Raw genomic sequence first — 18,080 nt, 5'->3', positions numbered from 1 at the left:
CAGGGACCGTCAGAGAACAAGAGAGCAACGAAGGCAGCGTGAGTGGCCGTCGTCAGATGAGCTCCTTTCCTCCCCCTGAGCTGTCAGCTGCCCCATCCTCAGCTGGGTCCTGAGGCCTCAGATGTGCAGCACCTGAGCCAGAGCTCGGGACCCCCTGACCCCAGAGCAGAGGTGGGCTCGGGCCCTTACCGATGTCATGCTCCTGGAGCAGCCTGTCCAACCGAGGCAGGTACTGGACGATGAGGTGGCGCAGGAGCCGCTGGTCGGTCTGGACGCCCAGCAGGGTGGTGCTGAAGTAGGAGGCGGGGAGCAGGTCCTCGATGATGGCGCACATCATCCAGAAGGCGTCCTCCTCCTCCAGGAACAGCAGGAGGCAGGCAGCCACCTGGCCAGGGCAGGGGGTAAGGGGCCTCTGCCCAGGTGTCCATGCAAATTAGAAGAGGCACCCCCTCGGGGGTGACCGGTTAGAACAAGGCGGCCTCTGGTGGGGGGGGGGGGCGGGTCACACCACAGACCACATGCCTGCCTCAGGCTTGGAACCCCTCCCTGCTTGGGGACCCCCCCCACTCCACCCCCTTCTCCAGGCCTACTGCCCCCGTCCCGCGCTGTGCTCACCATGCCCGTGCCCTGGCAGTAGCCGATCTCCGGGTAGAGCCAGGCCAGCGCTCGGAGCACCCTGCGCAGGCGGGGTACGCCCACGCTGCTCACGTGGGCGAAGCAGGCGTTGCTGGGCATGGTGCGGAGCAGGTCCTTCTCAATCTGCTGGCAGCCCGCCCACAAGAGCCTGTGAGGCACACGAGCAGGCGCACAGCCTCCGCACCCCTGACACCGAGACCCCCGGGAAGGAGGCCGGGGGCCCCTGTGTGGGGCAACCTCAGGTTGGCTTCTCTCCCAGGAATGGGCATTCCTCAGGCTCCGGGTCAAAGTCACCCTCCTCCCTTCAGGATTAGAGCCCAGCTGGTGTGCAGCTGGTGCCACGTGATTCACGGGGGAGCCTCTGAACATAAAATTACAGATTCCTGGGCCTCAAACCACAGTTGTGGAATGAGAATCTCTGGAATGAATCCTGGAAACCTGTATTTAAAATCTCCAGGGGAGGGGCTTCCCTGGTGGTCCAGTGGTTAAGAATCCGCCTTCCAATTCTGGGGACGTGGGTTCCATCCCTGTTCGGGGAACTAAGATCCTACGTGCCGCGGGGCAACTGAGCCTGTGCGCCACAACTAGAGAAAAGCCCACGTGCCGCCAACGAAAGATCCCACGTGCTGTAACTAAGTCCCGACAGAGCCAAAATAAATAAATGAATAAATAAAACAAAAAAAATCTCCAGGGGATCCTAATGTGCACTGGTCCAGTGGCCTTTTTGACAATCCCTCCCCCCACGCCCCGCCCGGGCCCCCCGCCAGAGGGACCAGGAGGAAGCTGGCTGGCTCCAGGCACACGTCTGTAGGTGCAAGGACTGCCCAGGGCTGCCTCACGGCTGCCGAGCTCTGCCGAGCTCTCCCGGGCCCCCCCGAAGGGCCTCCCCCTGCCCCCCCACCCCCCCCTAAACAGGGCCCCACCTGCTTGGCAGCAACGGTCTCGTCATTGGCGCTGTCCTTCACGATCTCTCGGTAGGACAGCTCGGAGTTCCTCTTCTTCTGCAGGGCACCGGAGAGCCGCATCCACAGCTGATGGGGGGAGCACGGCGCTCAGTCCCCAGGGAGCCCCGAAGCCCTCGGCCCCCGCGGGCCCCGCCTCACCTGCGGCCTCATGCTGTGGGGCACCCCGGCCAGCACCAGGGAGCGGAGCTTCTCCGAGCGGGGCAGGGAGATGGCAATCTTGTCCCAGGTGAGGTCCCCCACGTCGTGGTTGTGGGTGAACTCCAGGTGGGCCTGCCAGCGCAGCCTCTGGGGGGGGTCCTCCAGCAGCTGGCCTGGGCGGGGGGCGCCGTCTGCGCCTGTGGGGGAGGAGGGAGAGCGACACCCGCCGCCTGTGCCCTGAGAGCAGAGGACTGGGCTCTGGGTCCGCCGCCCGGATCTCACCACCTTTCCAAGCATCTCCTGTGGCACCCCGAACAGCCAGCGCGAGCTCTTCGCTTTCACCCCCAAACCAGACCCACGAGGCCACCCCCCACCAGGTGCTCAGGCTCCTCCTCCTCGGAGCACAGGCAGAACCTCGGCCCTCGCGCCCCTCCGACCACAGCCCTAGTCCAAGCCGACAGCCTCCTCACCAGCCTCCTAGTGCTGCCCTGCCTCCCTAGAGGCTGCCCACAGCCCCGTCACAGCTCAGAGCCTCTCACGCAGATACAGCGCCCGAGCCCCGCCTCCTCGCGCCCTGCTCCCTCCACCCCAGCTCCTCCCCACAAATCCACTCCCGCCTCAGGGCCTCTGCACCTGTTACTCCCCTTCCTGGCCACACTCACTGCCCCACTTCCTCCCAGTCTCTGTTCAAACGTCTCCCACCTCCCCTCCTCTCCCAGCCTCTTCTTGCCCCCAGCATACATTTGTTTGTTTACTGCCTGGGAACTCACGAGGCCAAGACCGCCTCTGGCTCTGTTTGAGGCACTGGGGATGCACAGTGGGGCGGGGCCACCCCACTGAGCCTCATCCTTACTCATCCTAAAGCCATGCCCTTGGCCTCCACTTTCTGAAACTTCACCTTCAGTGAATTCACATAAAGTGCACAAACTTTAAGTGTACACTTTGTTGAATATCAATAAACAAATGTCTAAACACTGACAGTCTAAACGCTGTCCCCATCAAGATACAGAATACTTCCATCATACTAGAAAGTTCCCTGTGCTCCTCTCAGGCCCAGCTTTTACCTTCTAAATATCTGCCTGCAAACTAGAGAACAAGGAAGACTCATCAGAACTGGGAATATGAGTGACCTGAAGATGACTGGTCTCAGTCAGTCAGTTAACATCTGGTTGGTAACAGGCTACCCTGGGTTCTGGCAGACGGCTTTCCAACAGCCCACTTGACAACAACAGGTGTCTTTACAGTAGAAAATAATGGAAATGGCCTAGGGGCCCACTCACAGAAGAATGGTTATAAAAATATGATGACAGGGACTTCCCCGGTGGCGCAGTGGTTAAGAATCCGCCTGCCAATGCAGGGGACATGGGTTCGAACCCTGGTCTAGGAAGATCTCACATGCCGTGGAGTAACTAAGCCCGTGTGCCACAACTACTGAAGCCCGCGCGCCTAGAGCCTGTGCTCTGCAACAAGAGAAGCCACCGCAATGAGAAGCCCTCGTACAGCAACGAAGACCCAATGCAGCCAAAAATAAAAATTTTTTTTAAAAATTAAAAAAAAATATGATGACAAATCCATTATAATTACAAGGATAGTACACAGCCACTGAAAAACATGCTTTAAAGAGGTCTTAACGGACAGAAAAAATGCTCATGGAATAATGTTAACAGATATAAGAGCAATATAAAAACATGTATATGATATCATCTTAGTTATGAAAAGTTACATATGGATACACACAAAGCCAGGAAAAGAATACATTGAAATGTCAGCAGTTATCTTCAGGTTGTCGGATAATGGGTTGTTTTAATCTTTGTATCTTGATGTAGTTTTAAAATTCTCTATAATGAACATTATTGCTTTTATTATCATATGAAGATCAATAAAATTAATCTTAAAAAAAAAAACCCAGGGAATTCCCTGGTGGTCCAGTGGTTAGGAGTCGGTGCTTTCACTGCCAAGGGCGTGCGTTCAATCCCTGGTTGTGGAGAACTAAGACCCCACAAGCTGCGCAACACGGCAAAAAAAAACCCCAAAGGATTCCAGATACTTATAACAGCATCACCATCAGATGTGGCTCTGTCCTTGATTCTGGAACATCTGGGTAAAACATCTAGAGCCCGAGGCCACAGCAGTGTAATCAGTCACTGGAGCTGGTCCTCCCCAAAGAAGTGGAGAGATTACACCCGAGGGGCTGTCTCACCTTCCTTGTCCACGCGGAAGCCGAACTCATCATAGCAGACCTCTGGTTGCTCCCCTGCCTCTTCCTTCTAGACCCAGGAGTAGGAGAGTCAGCCTGGGGCTACGTGCACTGCTGCCACGCCTCCCAGCCTCCCTGACTCAGACCAAAGGCCACCCTTCCCTGAAGCTTCTGTGGTCATCACTCAGCTACGGGGGCCACGACCCTCTTGAATTCTCCCAGAGTTTTCCTCAGAGGTCAAAGATAAAATCAAGGCAAGAAACACGTTTTATGTATTTCTGTGTCCCCATAATACTGAGAGCAGAGTGCCATACTTGTTCCCCAACCTAATGCCCGATTCACAGGGAACGTGGAGCTAAGATGCTGTCTCTGATGGGGGCTTCTGACCCTGTGTGAATACGGGGGAGTGGCCCCCCTCCCAGGATGCCTGCAGCGGGCAGTGGGTCCCCTTGGGTGCCCCAGCGTGGGAGCAGAGCCACTGGCGCCCGTTGGCTGACTGCTGTACCTGTGTGTACTTGGCCAGGATCTCCTGGGGCCACATGCTAGGAGTCAGGGCTGAGAAGGGGCCACTGGCAGAAGGTATGTGGCTTCCTAAAACCAAGGAGGACCAGGAATAGGAGATGAAGAAAATGCAGAGCACTCAGGGGGAAAATTCAAGTTGAGACACCCCCTCTCCCTTCCTCTCCCCCCCGTCCCACCCACAGAGTGCCAGCATTAAAGGACTGGACCATCTAGAGTAGGATGGATGGGGGAGGGAAGAAACCTAGCAAAGTACAACTTTCTGGAGGAGGGAAAAGGAAGCCAGCAGTGTGTTACAAGACATAACCAGACTTCATCTCCTTGCCTCTCCCTCCACCTTTGAGTGAGGATTTGCAGGCTGGAACGAGAGGACAGGGATTCAGGAAAACTGAGAAGAGAGTTGCAGTAACTCTCCCAGATGCCCATCAGACGACTTCCTCCTTCCTCCACCTCTTACCTGGATGGTCCACGTGACCCTTGAAGGTCCGTGGAAAACAAGCCTGCTTCCCTCCCACCGGGGTGTCCTCCTGGATAAGACCCCCCTTTCCCCCTGGAGAGCCTGTCGCCCCATGTCCAAGCCAGGCCCCTGCCTCCCACCTGACATTGTGTGGAGAGGACAGGCAAGTCTTCTGTAGATCCAGACTCAGGAGTTTCCTATCCTAATATCTTACAGCTGGAAGGCTCCTCAAGCTTCATCTGGTCCAGAAACATTTACCCTGGTAGGAGTGCAAAGAGGAAAGTCATTTAACACAGCCCCTCTCCTGGGAGTCCTTTCTACCCGACTCTAATTTGCTGGCCCAGAGGTGGTGGGGAGGTAAATCCTGGCCACTGTTTGACAGGGAAGGAAAAGTCACACTTGAAAGAAAAAGCCTCCTATTCTGAACATTTCATCCGAGAGCATACCCTTTGAAGAAGCTACAAAACTATTGTTCTCCAACAGCTCTGTGAGCCAAGAGGAGGGTCTGCTCAGTTCCCATACTACTAAGGAAGGAGAGGATCACACAGACAGACTTCCTGATGCTCTGTACTCAGGCAAATGTTTCTTAAAAAAGAAAACAAAAACCAGCCACCACCAAAACTTCCATGAATAGGTTCCTCTGAGCCAGAAGTTTTGAGGAATCACTTAGGTACAACACTTCTGAGTCAGTGCCTCCACTCACCCGACACCGACGTTTCCACTTCATCCACCAGTCTGCTCGACTACACCTTCCAGCACCTCACAGCTGGGCAACTAGGAAATTGCCATCTAAGTCTCTCATGTCACTGTTTAACCCCTGCCTCCCTCCTTTTTTTGTCCTCTTAAAAAATGACTCAACAATTAAAAAGACAAACAGCCCAATTTAAAAATGGGCATAAGGGGACTTCCCTGGTGGTCCAGTGGTTAGGACCTCACACTCCCAACGCAGGGGGCCTGGGTTCGATCCCTGGTCAGGGAACTAGACCCCGCATGCCACAACTAAGAAGTCCTCATGCCACAGCTAAAAGATCCCATGTGCCACAACTAAGATCCAGAGCAGCCAAAATAAATAAATAAATAAATAAATATTAAAAAGAAATAAAAATGGGCATAAGATTTAAATAGACATTTCTCCAAAGAAGAGACATAAATGGCCAATGAGCAGGTAAAAAGATGCTCGACATCATTAGTCATCAGGGAAATGGACATCAAAACCACCATGAGATTCTACTTCACACCCACGAGGATGGCATACTGGAGACAAAAGTCTTTTTTTTTAATATTTTATTTTATTTATTTTTGTCTGCGTTGGGTCTTCGTTGCTGCGTGCGGGCTTTCTCTAGCTGCAGCGAGCAGGGGCTACTCTTCATTGCAGTGCACGTGCTTCTCATTGCGGTGGCTTCTCTTGTTGCAGAGCACGGGCTCTAGGCACGCGGGCTTCAGTAGTTGTGGCACGTGGGCTCAGTAGTTGTGGCTCATGGGCTCTAGAGCACAGGCTCAGTAGTTGTGGGCCACAGGCTTAGTTGCTCCGTGGCATGTGGGATCTTCCCGGATCAGGGCTCGAACCCGTGTCCCCTGCATTGGCAGGCGGAGTCTTAACCACTGCGCCACCAGGGAAGTCCCTGGAGATAAAAGTCTTAAGAGCAGTGTTTGGCCATATGGGATGAATACACTTAGGCACATAGCTCCTGTTTGTCCTACAGCAGTAGGCACCTGCCATTAAAACTTATCTTCAACATCAAAAAAAAAAAAGACAACAGTTAGTGTTGGTGAGGATGTGGCGAAACTGGAAGCCTCATACTCTACTGGTGGGAATGTAAAATGGTGGGCTGCTGTGGAAAGTACTCTTGACAGCTCCTCAAAAGGTGAAACACAGAGTTACCACATGACCCGGGAATTCTGCTCCTCGTTATTTACCCACAAGAAATGAAAGCAAGTGTCCACACAGAAACTTGTACTTGGATATTCACAGCAGAATTACTCATAGCCAAAAAAGCAGAAACAACCCGTATGTCCAAGAACCGATGAAGGGATATATGAAATGCATAGAATATCCATACAATGGAATATTATTCAGCTATAAAAAGGAATGAAGTGCTAATAATGCTATAACACAGGTGAACCTTAAGAATATTATGCTCAGTTAAAGATGCCAGTCACAAGAGGATGAATATTGTATGATTCTATTTAAATGAAATGTCCAGAAGAGGCAAATCCCTGGACACAGAAAGTAGCTTAGTGACTGCCAAGGGCTGGAGGAGAGGGGAAGGCACAGTGACTGCTAATGGGTACAGGGTTTCTGTTTGCAGAGATGAAAAGAGTTCTGGAATTGGAGAGTGGTGATAGTTACACAACAGCATAAAATACTCAAACCACTGAATTATACACTTTAGAAATAGCGAACTTTGTACCATGTGAATTATATCTCAATTTAAAAAAAATAAATAAGCCATCAACTGAGGCGTCAGCACTTGGGGCTCCCTCTGACTTCCTATTTCTAGCCTGCTCCTATTAGAACAGGCAAGAGCCTATTATCACCCACTCGAGCTTCAACAGAAATGCAGTTTGAGGGGTGGCTTTCTCAGCCTTTTTCTGAATATGAAGCCTTTTACTTCTACCTTTTACTTCTAACCATGAAATGAAAGGAAGGTAACATAAATGGAAGGTAACAACGGAGATGTGGGTGAAATATTTTAGGGCAAGTTGCCTTCTAGGTTTTAGAATCATATTTACCTAGGCCTAGACCTCCTTTCGCCATTTTTCAGGTGACAGGAGCTCAGAGGTGACAGCTGTTGGCCTTGTCTCCTGCGTGCTGTCTGCTGTTGGGAATTCGGGGTAAATGAGAAGGGTCAGGTGAGTGAGAAAGAAACAAAAAAGGAAAATCAAAGAACCACTTCGAGGGCACCGTGAGAAGCGTGAGAAAACATTACCCTATGGACCCTTTACTCCAGCGAATGTTGAAAAATGGGCACATGAAAAAAATCCCAGTTCTCTTTAAAGACACACTTGCAAATCTGGGGCCAAACAGCTTGTCCCAAGGGCAGCTCAGCTGGGTCACCAACCTCTACTCCTGCCCCCAGACACACCCTGACCGGGCCACATTTGGGCTAAATGCCCATCGTGGAGGCTTTGATGCCCAGCTGGGAGGGAGCCCTCTTGCTTCCAGGCAAGCCTTGCTGAGAAACAGATGGCAGAACCCGCTTCCCTAATGGGCCAGCCATCCTAGACTTGTCTGTCTGTTCTGCGTGAGGAAAACATAACGTCTTCCTTCAGTATAACAGGTATGCGGGGCCTGGTTTGAATCAGAATTCTGTGCTGGATGGAGCAAGTATTTTAACATTAAAGGGACTGAGCTAGAAGTTCTTAAAATCACGTCACCGTTCAGTCCTCACAGCATATTCTGAAGCAGATTATCTCTGGTCCTCACACACGAGAAAACGAGCCTAGAAGAGACGCACGTACAGTCTCCCAAATGGACCCTGATAAATCTGCCCCCTGCACCACCATGCTGGGGAGATGATGTCACTCGGCCACCAGCTTGACAGTGCCAGGAAATAACCCCGTGCTCGGCCAGGCCACCGCTGGCCTGGAGCCCTGGGCAGGCACACTGCTGTGGCACCAGCGTTAGGAGGGCAAGGCTTCCGAGCTCATCCTCTGCCACCTTTGTGCAGAGGCCGGACGGCGCTGCGGTTAAAGTGAAGACCTCTCCAGACAGACAACTGTGGATTCAAATCCCAGCTCTGCGGCTCCCCCCTTGTTATAACCTTGGGCACGTTCACGTCACCTCTTTGAGTCTCAGTTTTCTTCTCCACAGACTGGAGTAACAGTACCTATGTCTCACAATGGTTATGAGGATGAAGTGAGAACGCAAAGAGCCCCAGCACACTGACACACAGCGAGTGCTCAGGAAGCATCAGGCAATTAGCAGGAGTCCTCATAATTTCCAGAAAGTTACTGTGAATATCTGGGCCCTCTACACTGAGGTTACTCAAGGCCATACGATACTGCTGATATCCATCCAGCCATTACAACCTGTAAAAACGACAACTCGTATGGTTCAATGTAACATATGCCAGCTGGGATCATCAGAAAGACTCCTCGTCATTGACGCCTCAGAGGTAGTGATTTGGCTGTTTCTTCCAGAAGGGCAGAGAAAGTGTGGAGGAAGCAGGCGTTGTCTATAAGTGGAAGAAAAGAGCTGTCTCTGGCTGTGGAGGACTGAGGGGCCTGGGAAGACAATTCTCAGTCCACAGCTCCCTTTCCCAGCCTTGGCCTGCCCCCCTCATTCATTCACTCAACAGTTACTGAGCACCGCCACGAACCACACATGGTTCTAAGGGTTGAGACGCAACAGTGAAAAACCAAAGTCCCAGCCATTACATCACAGCAGAGAATCAGACAACAAACATAAACACAGCTGTGTTAGATGGTGCTAACTACAGGACTCTGAGGAAAATAAAGCAGGATAAGGCACAGGAGAGTCAGGAGAGAGGAGCCACATAGCCAACGTAGTCAGGAAAAGCTCTTTGAGCATAAGGTGACATCCAAGCAAAGGCCCAAACAAAAGGAAGTGGGAGACCAAGTCCTATGGCTCCTGAGGGAAGGAAGATCCAGGCAGCAGGAGCAGCAGGGTGAAGACAAGGCAGAAACAGAGGTGGCAGGTGAAGTAGCTGCAGGGCAGAGGGGCTGGGAGGAGCTGGGGAGGAGCTGGGGAGGGAGGAGGAGGAGGAAACAGTGGGAGGTGCAGCCGGCTCAGGAGGGCCTTAGAGCGCAGTACAGAACTGGATCTTACCCTCCTTACAGGAGGGCTCTGAGCAGAGGCAAACCTGAATCTGATTTAGGACTTCAAAGCTCTCTCTGGCTGCTGTGCAGAGAAGACCGCAGGGCAGTAGGGGCGACACAGCAGGAATGATGTTGGCTTTGCTACCATGGGGACGGTGAGAAACGGTCAGGTCTGGGTATATTTTAATGAGTCTCTGCAATAATACGTATATGCCATTTCTCTTACCAACTACCCCCTAGTCCCCAAGTTCCCAACAGGAGCCAGAAGTGATATTGCAAACCTGGGCGGGCAGGTTTTTCCAGCCTCCAGTCCCTATGGAAACCTTCCTGAAAGCAGCCATCTGGGAGCTGGCTAAAGCAGCCACATCACTGGCGGCCCTGATGTTGTCACAGGGGTACTGAGAGGCAGAAACTTTTGAAAAACAAGAAATATACTGGAGGAAGATTAAAAGACTGTCATCTTTAAGCATGTAAATTTTTTAAAATGCCTTTTGATCCAGTAACTATTCTCCTGGAAACTTATCTTAAGGAAATAATTCAATACACGCGAAAAGGTATGTACATGAAAAGGTCTACTTCAGCACCACCTATACGACAAAAACATGAGGACAATTTACATGTCAAACATTAGGGGAATTAATCAAATCTGGGTATACTGACACAATAAAACGTGATTTAATCATTTCATATTCCAGTTATGGACTTCCGCTTTTGGCCAAGATGGAGTTACAAGGACTGGATTTACTTTCCCAACCTGAACAACTAAAAAGCCAGAAAGATACACGAAACGATGGTTTTCAAACATTGGATGACAGGCAGCACAGGACAGTGAAGCCTGAGAAAGAGAAAACAATTGAGCTGAGCCCTGTGACGGCCCGCTACCACCTGGAGAGAGTCTGCAGCCAGGACTGGGCACCCAGGAGGGCACAGGAGCTGAGCTGAGAGCTAGAGGTGGCCAAAGCAGCCTGAAGTTGTAGAGCAGAGACTTGCAGAGAGCTCCAGAAATCTGCAGAGAGCACCCCCAAATCTTCATGTGAATACTGGTCAGAGCGTGTGTGTGAGGAAGCTACCCAAGGTTGGGAAGAGAGCCACCTGCAAGCAACACAAGGAGTAATACCTGAAGCTCACCCTACCGAGTCATTGTGATGTATTTTCCTTTTCAGAAATTGTGGAATGCAATTTGCCCAAACTTTGTTAAGAATTTTTGCATCTATGTTCATGAAGGATGTTTGATTGTAGTTTTCTTTCCTAATAACACCTTTTTCAGGTTTGGTATCAGGATGATATCTGCTTTATAGAAGGATTTGGGAAGTAGTCCCCCCTCTTCCATTTTCAGGAAGAGTTTGTGTAGAAACCGGTATTATTTCTTCCTTAAATGTTGAAAGGAAATCACCAATGAAGTCTCCTGTGCCTGGAGTTTCCTTCATGGAAAGATTTTCAACTACAATTTCTTTCATAGAGATAAGGCTACTCAGATTATCTTTATTCCTCCTGAGTGAGCTTTTTTTTAAAAAAATTAATTTACTTATTTATTTTTGGCTGCGTTGGGTCTTTGTTGCTGCGCACAGGCTTTCTCTAGTTGCAGAGAGCGGGGGCTACTCTTCGTTGAGGTGGGCGGGCTTCTCACTGTGGTGGCTTCTTGTGTTGTGGAGCACGGGCTCTAGGTGCGCGGGCTTCAGTAGTTGTGGCTTGTGGGCTCTAGAGCGCAGACTCAGTAGTTGTGGCGCACGGGCTTAGTCGCTCCGCGGCATGTGGGATCTTCCTGGACTGGGGCTCGAACCCATGTCCCCTGCATTGGCAGGCAGATTCTGAACCACTGCACCACCAGGGAAGTCCCCTGAGTGAGCTTTGATAGTTTGTGTACTTTCAAGGAATCTGTCCACTATCCAAGTTGTTGAATTTATTGGTAAATTTAGTCCAAAGAATGCAGAAGAAAAAAAAGCAATAAACAATAAAGATAACAGAAATCAATAAAACAGAAAACAAAAAGAGAAAAATCAATGAAACCAAAATCTGTTCCTTTGGAGATCAATAAAATCAAACCTCTGATCAGACTGAACAGGAAAAATGAGAAGACACAGATTACCAATATTATCAGGAATGGAAGAGGATACATTACTACAGATCCTGGAGGCATTAAACGGATAATACGAGAATATTATGAACAACTTTTGCCAATAAGTTCTACAATACATAAAAACAATACCATCATGACCAAGTGGGATTTATCTTGGGAATGCAAGACTTGTTCAATATTTAAAAAATCAATCAATGTAATTCAGTATATCAACAGACTGAAGAAGAAAAACTATATGATTATCTCAATAGATACAAAAGAAGCATTTGGCAAAAGTCAACATCCATTCATGATAAAAAACTCTCAGAGATCTAGAAATAGAAGAAGCTTCCTTAACTTAATAAAAGGCATCTACAAAAATCCTACAGTTAACATCATACTTAATGATAAATGACTGAATGCTTTCCCCCTAAGATTGGGAACAAGGACAGGATTCAACATAATTCCAATCAAAATCCCAGTAGGAGTCATACAGAGTGAAGTTAAGTCAGAAAGAGAAAAACAAACATGGTATATTAACGCATATATGTGGAATCTAGAAAAATGGTATAGATGATCTTATTTGCAAAGCAGAAATAGAGACACAGACAGAGACAACAAATGTATTGATACCAAAGGGGAAAGGGGAGCGTGGAATGAATTGGGAGTTGGGGCTGACATATATACACTACTATATATAAAACAGATAACTAATGAGAACCTACTGTATAGCACAGGGAACTCTACTTAGTGCTCTGTGGTGATCTAAATGGGAAGGAAATCCAAAAAAGAGGGCATATGTGTACACGTATGGCTGATTCACTATGCTGTACAGCAGGAACTGACACAGCAGTGGAAAGCAGCTATACTCAAAAAAAAAAAAAAAAAAAAATCCCAGTAGGATATCTTGCAGAAACTGACAAGCTGATTCTAAAATTTAAATGGATAAGCAAAGGAATCAAAATACTCAAAATAATTTTGAAAGCAGAAAGTTGGAGAATTCACACTACCTGATTTCAATACTTACTATAAAGCTACATGTAGTACAGGTGACACTGGCAAAAGGCAAGACATATAGATCAATGGAACAGAATAGGTAATCCAGAAATAGACCCATACATATGGTCAATTAACGTTATGAATTGAGTTGTGTCCCCAAAAAAAGATATGTTGAAGTCCCAACCCTCAGTACCTCAGAATGTGACCTTATTTGGAGAATGGGTCTTTGCTGAGTTTAACCAACTTAAGACAGCCTCATTAAGGTAAGCCCTAATCCATTATAACTCATGTCCTTATAAAAAGGGGAAATTTGGACACAGATATATAGAGAGAGAAAATATGAAGAGACAGGGAGAACACCATGTGAAGCACAGACTGGAATTATGGTGTAATAAGCCAAGGAACGCCTGGGGCTACTAGAAGCTGGAAGAAGCAAGGAAGGATCCTTCCCTACAGGTTTAAGAGTGAGCATGGCCTTGCCGACACCTTGATTTCAGATTTCTGGCCTCCAAAACTGTGAGACAATATTACTGTTGTTCTAAGTCACCCACTTTGTGATACTTTATTATAGCAGCCCTAGGAAAGTAAATAATTAATTTTCAACAAACATATAAATGCAATTCAATGGAGAAAGGATAGTCTTTTCAACAAATGGTCCTAGAAGAATCAGTACAAAACTTCTAGAAGAAAACATAGGAAAAAATGTTTGTGACCTTGCTTAGGCAAAGATTTCTTAGATATTGCACTAAAAGTATGATCTATAAAAGAAAAAACTTGATTAAATGAGACTTTATCAGAAGCCATTGGTGGTAGAAAATATGTTCAAATCACACATTTAATAAAGAACATGTTTCTAGAATATAAGGAGTTCTCTAAACTCAGTGAGCTGGAAACAAACAATCGAATTAAAAATATAAAATGGGTGGGACTTCCCTGGTGGTCTAGTGGTTAAGAATCCACCTTCCAATGCACAGGACACGGGTTCGATCCCTGGTAGGGGAACAAAGATCCCACATGCCGCAGGGTCCACAACTACAGAGCCCATGTGCTCTGGAGCCTGCATGCCACAGAGAGAAGCCCGTGCACCACAACTTGAGAGAATCCTGTGCGCCACAACGAAGAGCCCACATGCTGCAACTAAGACCCACCACATCCAAAAATTAATAAATAAATATTAAAAAAAAAATAAAATGGGCAAAAGATTTGAACAGAAACATTAACAAAGAAGATATACAGATGACAAGCATACAGAAAGATACTTAACGTCATTAGTTATTAAGGAATGCAAATTAAAACCACAATGAGATATTACCATACACATATTAAATGGCTTAAATTAAAAAACAAACCACCTGACAATATTAAGTGCTGATGAGGATTCAGAGCAACTAGAACCCTCATACACTGCTGGTAGAAATGCAAAATGGTACCACAATTTTGGAAGAAGGTTTGGCAGTTTCTTATAAAGTTAGACATGTACTTACCACACAACCCAACAAACCCACTCCTAGGTATGTTTATCTAAGGAAAACGAAACTTTTGTTTACACAAAAACCCGTATGTAAACGTTTGTGGCAACTTTATCTGTGACTGCCAAAATCTGAAATCTGAAAACAACTCAAAGGTCCTTTAACTGGTAAATGGATAAAGAACTGTGGTATGGGCTTCCCTGGTGGTGCAGTGGTTAAGAATCCACCTGCCAATGCGGGGGACACGGGTTCAAGCCCTGGTCCGGGAAGATCCCACATGTCGCGGAGCAACTAAGCCTGTGCACCACAACTACTGAGCCTGTGCTCTAGAGCCCGTGAGCCACAATTGCTGAAGCCCACGCACCTAGAGCCCATGCTCCACAACAAGAGAAGCCACTGCAATGAGAAGCGCGCGCACTGCAACGAAGAGTAGCCCCCGCTTGCCGCAACTAGAGAAAGCCCGCGCGCAGTAACAAAGACCCAATGCAGCCAAAAATAAATAAGTAAAATAAATAAATTTATATATAAAAAAAAAAGAATTCCAATTATAGGGACTAAAGAAATATGGATACTATTTATGATATAATGTTAAGGGAAAATGTATGTAGCATGTGCACTCAGAAACGTGTATATCTGTCATTTACTCCCCAAATATTTCCCCAACACATGTCATGTGCTAGGGCAACAATGATTTACAATCTAGAGGGGGAAAATCAAACAGAAAACAAAGAGATGGATAAATAAATAAGAATTTCAGAGTATGGCAAGTGATCTGAATAAAACAAAAGGGTGATGTGATATAGAATCCAGGGATGGTTTGCCTGGCAAAGCATAAAGCTATTTTTTTCTACTGCACCCACCCCCCCCCCCAAAAAATACCAAAAACCAAACCAAAACAAAAAGAATCCAGGGAAGGAATCACTGATGCACTACTTGAATTGAAACCGGAAGGACAAGAAGCCAGCCTTGCAAAGGTGGGGGTAGAGTCATGGGCAGAAAGAAAGGCAAGTCCACAGGCTCTCAGGTGGGGAAGGCCTTGGAAGAAGGGAAAGCCCAGTAACTGAAACACAGCGGACAAGGGGGACAACGGTAAGAGGAAACTGGAGAGGTAGAGGCACCCAGATTGTCAAGGGACTGTAGGTCACAGTGAAGGATTTAGATTTTAAGGACAATGGGAAGCTACAAAAGGATCCTAAACATGGCGGTGGCGTGAACTAACACGTTTTTTAAAAAATCACTTTGGCTGCTGTTTGGTAAATGGCTTGTGGAGAGACAAGAGTGGATGCAGTGAGACCAGTTTGGAAGTACAAGCTCCAGGAAAGATGGCGGGGAGTGAGACTAAAGTGGTGACAGTGGATGTGGGGAGAAGTAAATGGATTCAAGATATAACCAGAGGCAGAACCAATAGGCCTTGCTTCTGGGTTGGATGTGGGGAGTGAAGAAAGGGAGCATCCCAAAGCGAGGCCTAGGTTTCTGGTCTGAACTCCTGAGTTTACGATGATGACATTTACTAATATGGTGGTGAGTGGGAAAGAAACAGGTTTGGGGGAGGAGGGAATGAAGAGCTGTAGGATAATTTAAATGTTTCTTAGAAATCCAAGCGGAGCTGTTAAGCAGGTGACTGGATACACAAGTTTACATCTTCAAGGAGATGTAAAAACTAGAGATATAAACCTAGGAGTCTTTTGTTCATCTATCCAACCAACAAATATTTTTTGAGCAACTACTATGCCCCAGACACTGTTCCACATGCAAGCGATACAGCAGTAAAACAAGACAGACAAAGTTCTCGCTTTTATGAACCTGCAGTTTCCTCATCTGTAAAATGAGGATGACAAATGAGAAAATGTAAATATTTATCACAATACATAGCACATAGTATGTGCTTAATAAAGCCAGCTATTAATATTAGTGACAGAAAACAGACAATAAATAAGTAAATGAAAGAATAATTTCAGAGGCAGGTAGGGGCAGGACTATTTTTGATAGGTGGTCAGGGAAGGCCTCTCTGAGGAGATGACATTTCAGCTGACACCAGAATAAGGAGTCAGCTCTGCAAAGACTTAGAAGCTCAAACAGAGGAAACGGCTTGTGCAAGGACCTTAAGGAACAAAAGATTTATCACACTGGAGAAATAAAAGACAAGTGTGTCTGAGATGGAGCAATGAGGGGGAAAGTAGCAGATTATCACTGGAAAGACAGGATGAACTGGATTATGTAGGGCCTACTGCTCATAGCAAAGACTCTGGATTTTATTTTAATGGGAAGCCATTGGAGAGCTTTGAGCATGGGCATGACATGGTCTGACTTAGGTTTTTAAAGATATCACATTGGCTACTTTGTGAAGAATGAACTACAGAGGGGTTTAGAGTGGAAACTATTATAGTTGTCCAGGTGACAGATGGTATCTTGGACCAAAACATTTGAGATGATGAGAAGTAACTAGATTCTGGATATAATTTGGAGATATAGAGGTAAATAATGGAAAGAATCAATGATGTCTCCTAGGCTTTTGACCTGAGCAACTGTGCAGATCCCATTAACCAAGATGAAGGGAGACTGGGGGAGAGCAGGTTTCATGGTTAGCAAGCAATCTGCTTTGGCCACGTTCAGTGGGGATGTCTATTAGACCTCTAAGTGGAGAGGTCAACTGGGCAATTGTATATATGAGCACAGAGTTCGCAGTAGTCAGAACTGGAGACGTGAATTTGAGAATCACCAGGACTAGATGTCGTGGCTAAGGAGAGAATGCGGAATAGGGGGCTGAGGACCAGATCCTGGAACATTCCAACATTTAGAGGTTACGCAGAAAAATATACAAAAATAAAGTTTGAGGAGTGACCAGTGAAGTAGAAGGAACACTAGCAGTGTGTGGCGCTGTGGAAACCAAGAGAAGAAAGTGTTTCTACGAGGAGGAGGTGATCATCAGTGTCAGGTGCTACTTAGAGGTGAAGTGGTATGGAGGACAGAGAACTGGTCATTGGTTTGGCAAGCTGGAGGTTGGTGGTGATACTGACAAGAGTCTTAATTGTGTTATTTTTCTTGAACTTTTTATTTTAATTAATTAAATAGAAGTATAGTTGATTTACAATGTTGTGTTAGTTTCTGGTGTACAGTAAAGTGATTCAGTTATACATATATATATACATCTTCTTTTTCATATTTGTTTCCATTATATGTTATTACAAGATACGGAATATAGTTCCCTGTGCTATACAGAAGGACCTTATTGTTTATCTATTTTATATATAGTAGTTTGTATCCACTAATACCAAACTCCTAATTTATCCCGCACACCCCCTTCCCCTTTGGTAACCATAAGTTTGTTTTCTGTATCTGTGAGTCTGTTTGTTTTATAAATAAGTTCATTGGTATCATATTTTAGATTCCACATATAAGTGATATCATATATTTGTCTTTCTCTGTTTTACTTACTTCACTTAGTATGATAATCTCTAGGTCCATTCATGTTGCTGCAAATGGCATTATTTCATTCTTTTTCATGGCCGAGTGGTATTCCATTGTATATATGTACCACATCTTCTTTATCCATTCATTTTTCATTGGCCTTTAGGTTGCTTCCGTGTCTTGGCTATTGTAAATAGTGCTGCTATGAACAATGGGGTGCATGTATCTTTTCGAATTAGAGTTTTCTCCAGATGTATGCCCAGGAGTGGGATGCTAGATCATATAGTAACTCTATTTTTAGTTTTTTAAGGAATCTCCATACTGTTTTCCAGACTGGCTGCACCAATTTACATTCCCACCAACAGTGTAAGAGGGCTCCCTTTTCTCCACACCCTCTCCCAGCATTTATTATTTGTAGCCTTTTTAATGATGGCCATTCTGACCAGTGTGAGGT

The 18,080-nt window shown here is 46.8% G+C and overlaps 1 protein-coding gene across 13 annotated transcripts in view; it reads right to left on the bottom strand.

Moving 5' to 3' along the window:
- Window positions 1-18,080, bottom strand: part of SGSM3 (small G protein signaling modulator 3) — a 35,437-nt gene that overhangs the window by 4,833 nt on the left and 12,524 nt on the right. For 5 of the 13 annotated variants that reach the window (XM_059937028.1, XM_059937023.1, XM_059937026.1 and 2 more), the window contains exons 2-8: window positions 5,053-5,171; window positions 4,442-4,527; window positions 3,940-4,006; window positions 1,740-1,936; window positions 1,560-1,667; window positions 616-762; window positions 190-412 (exon numbers count right to left, since the gene is read on the bottom strand). In XM_059937028.1, coding sequence (XP_059793011.1) covers window positions 190-412; window positions 616-762; window positions 1,560-1,667; window positions 1,740-1,936; window positions 3,940-4,006; window positions 4,442-4,527; window positions 5,053-5,059 — 835 coding nt within the window. In that variant the 5' untranslated portion in view covers window positions 5,060-5,171. Of the gene's footprint in view, window positions 1-189; window positions 413-615; window positions 785-1,559; window positions 1,668-1,739; window positions 1,937-3,939; window positions 4,007-4,441; window positions 4,528-5,052; window positions 5,172-7,645; window positions 7,732-18,080 lie in introns of those variants that run through there. The other 8 variants (XM_059937029.1, XM_059937030.1, XM_059937031.1 and 5 more) reach the window with 6 other exon arrangements.

This window comes from Balaenoptera ricei, chromosome 10, assembly GCF_028023285.1.
Source record: "Balaenoptera ricei isolate mBalRic1 chromosome 10, mBalRic1.hap2, whole genome shotgun sequence".
NCBI classification, from domain to species: domain Eukaryota; kingdom Metazoa; phylum Chordata; class Mammalia; order Artiodactyla; family Balaenopteridae; genus Balaenoptera; species Balaenoptera ricei.
The sequence above is the reverse complement of the archived record's forward strand: the minus strand, read 5'-3'. Positions and strand labels throughout refer to the sequence as shown.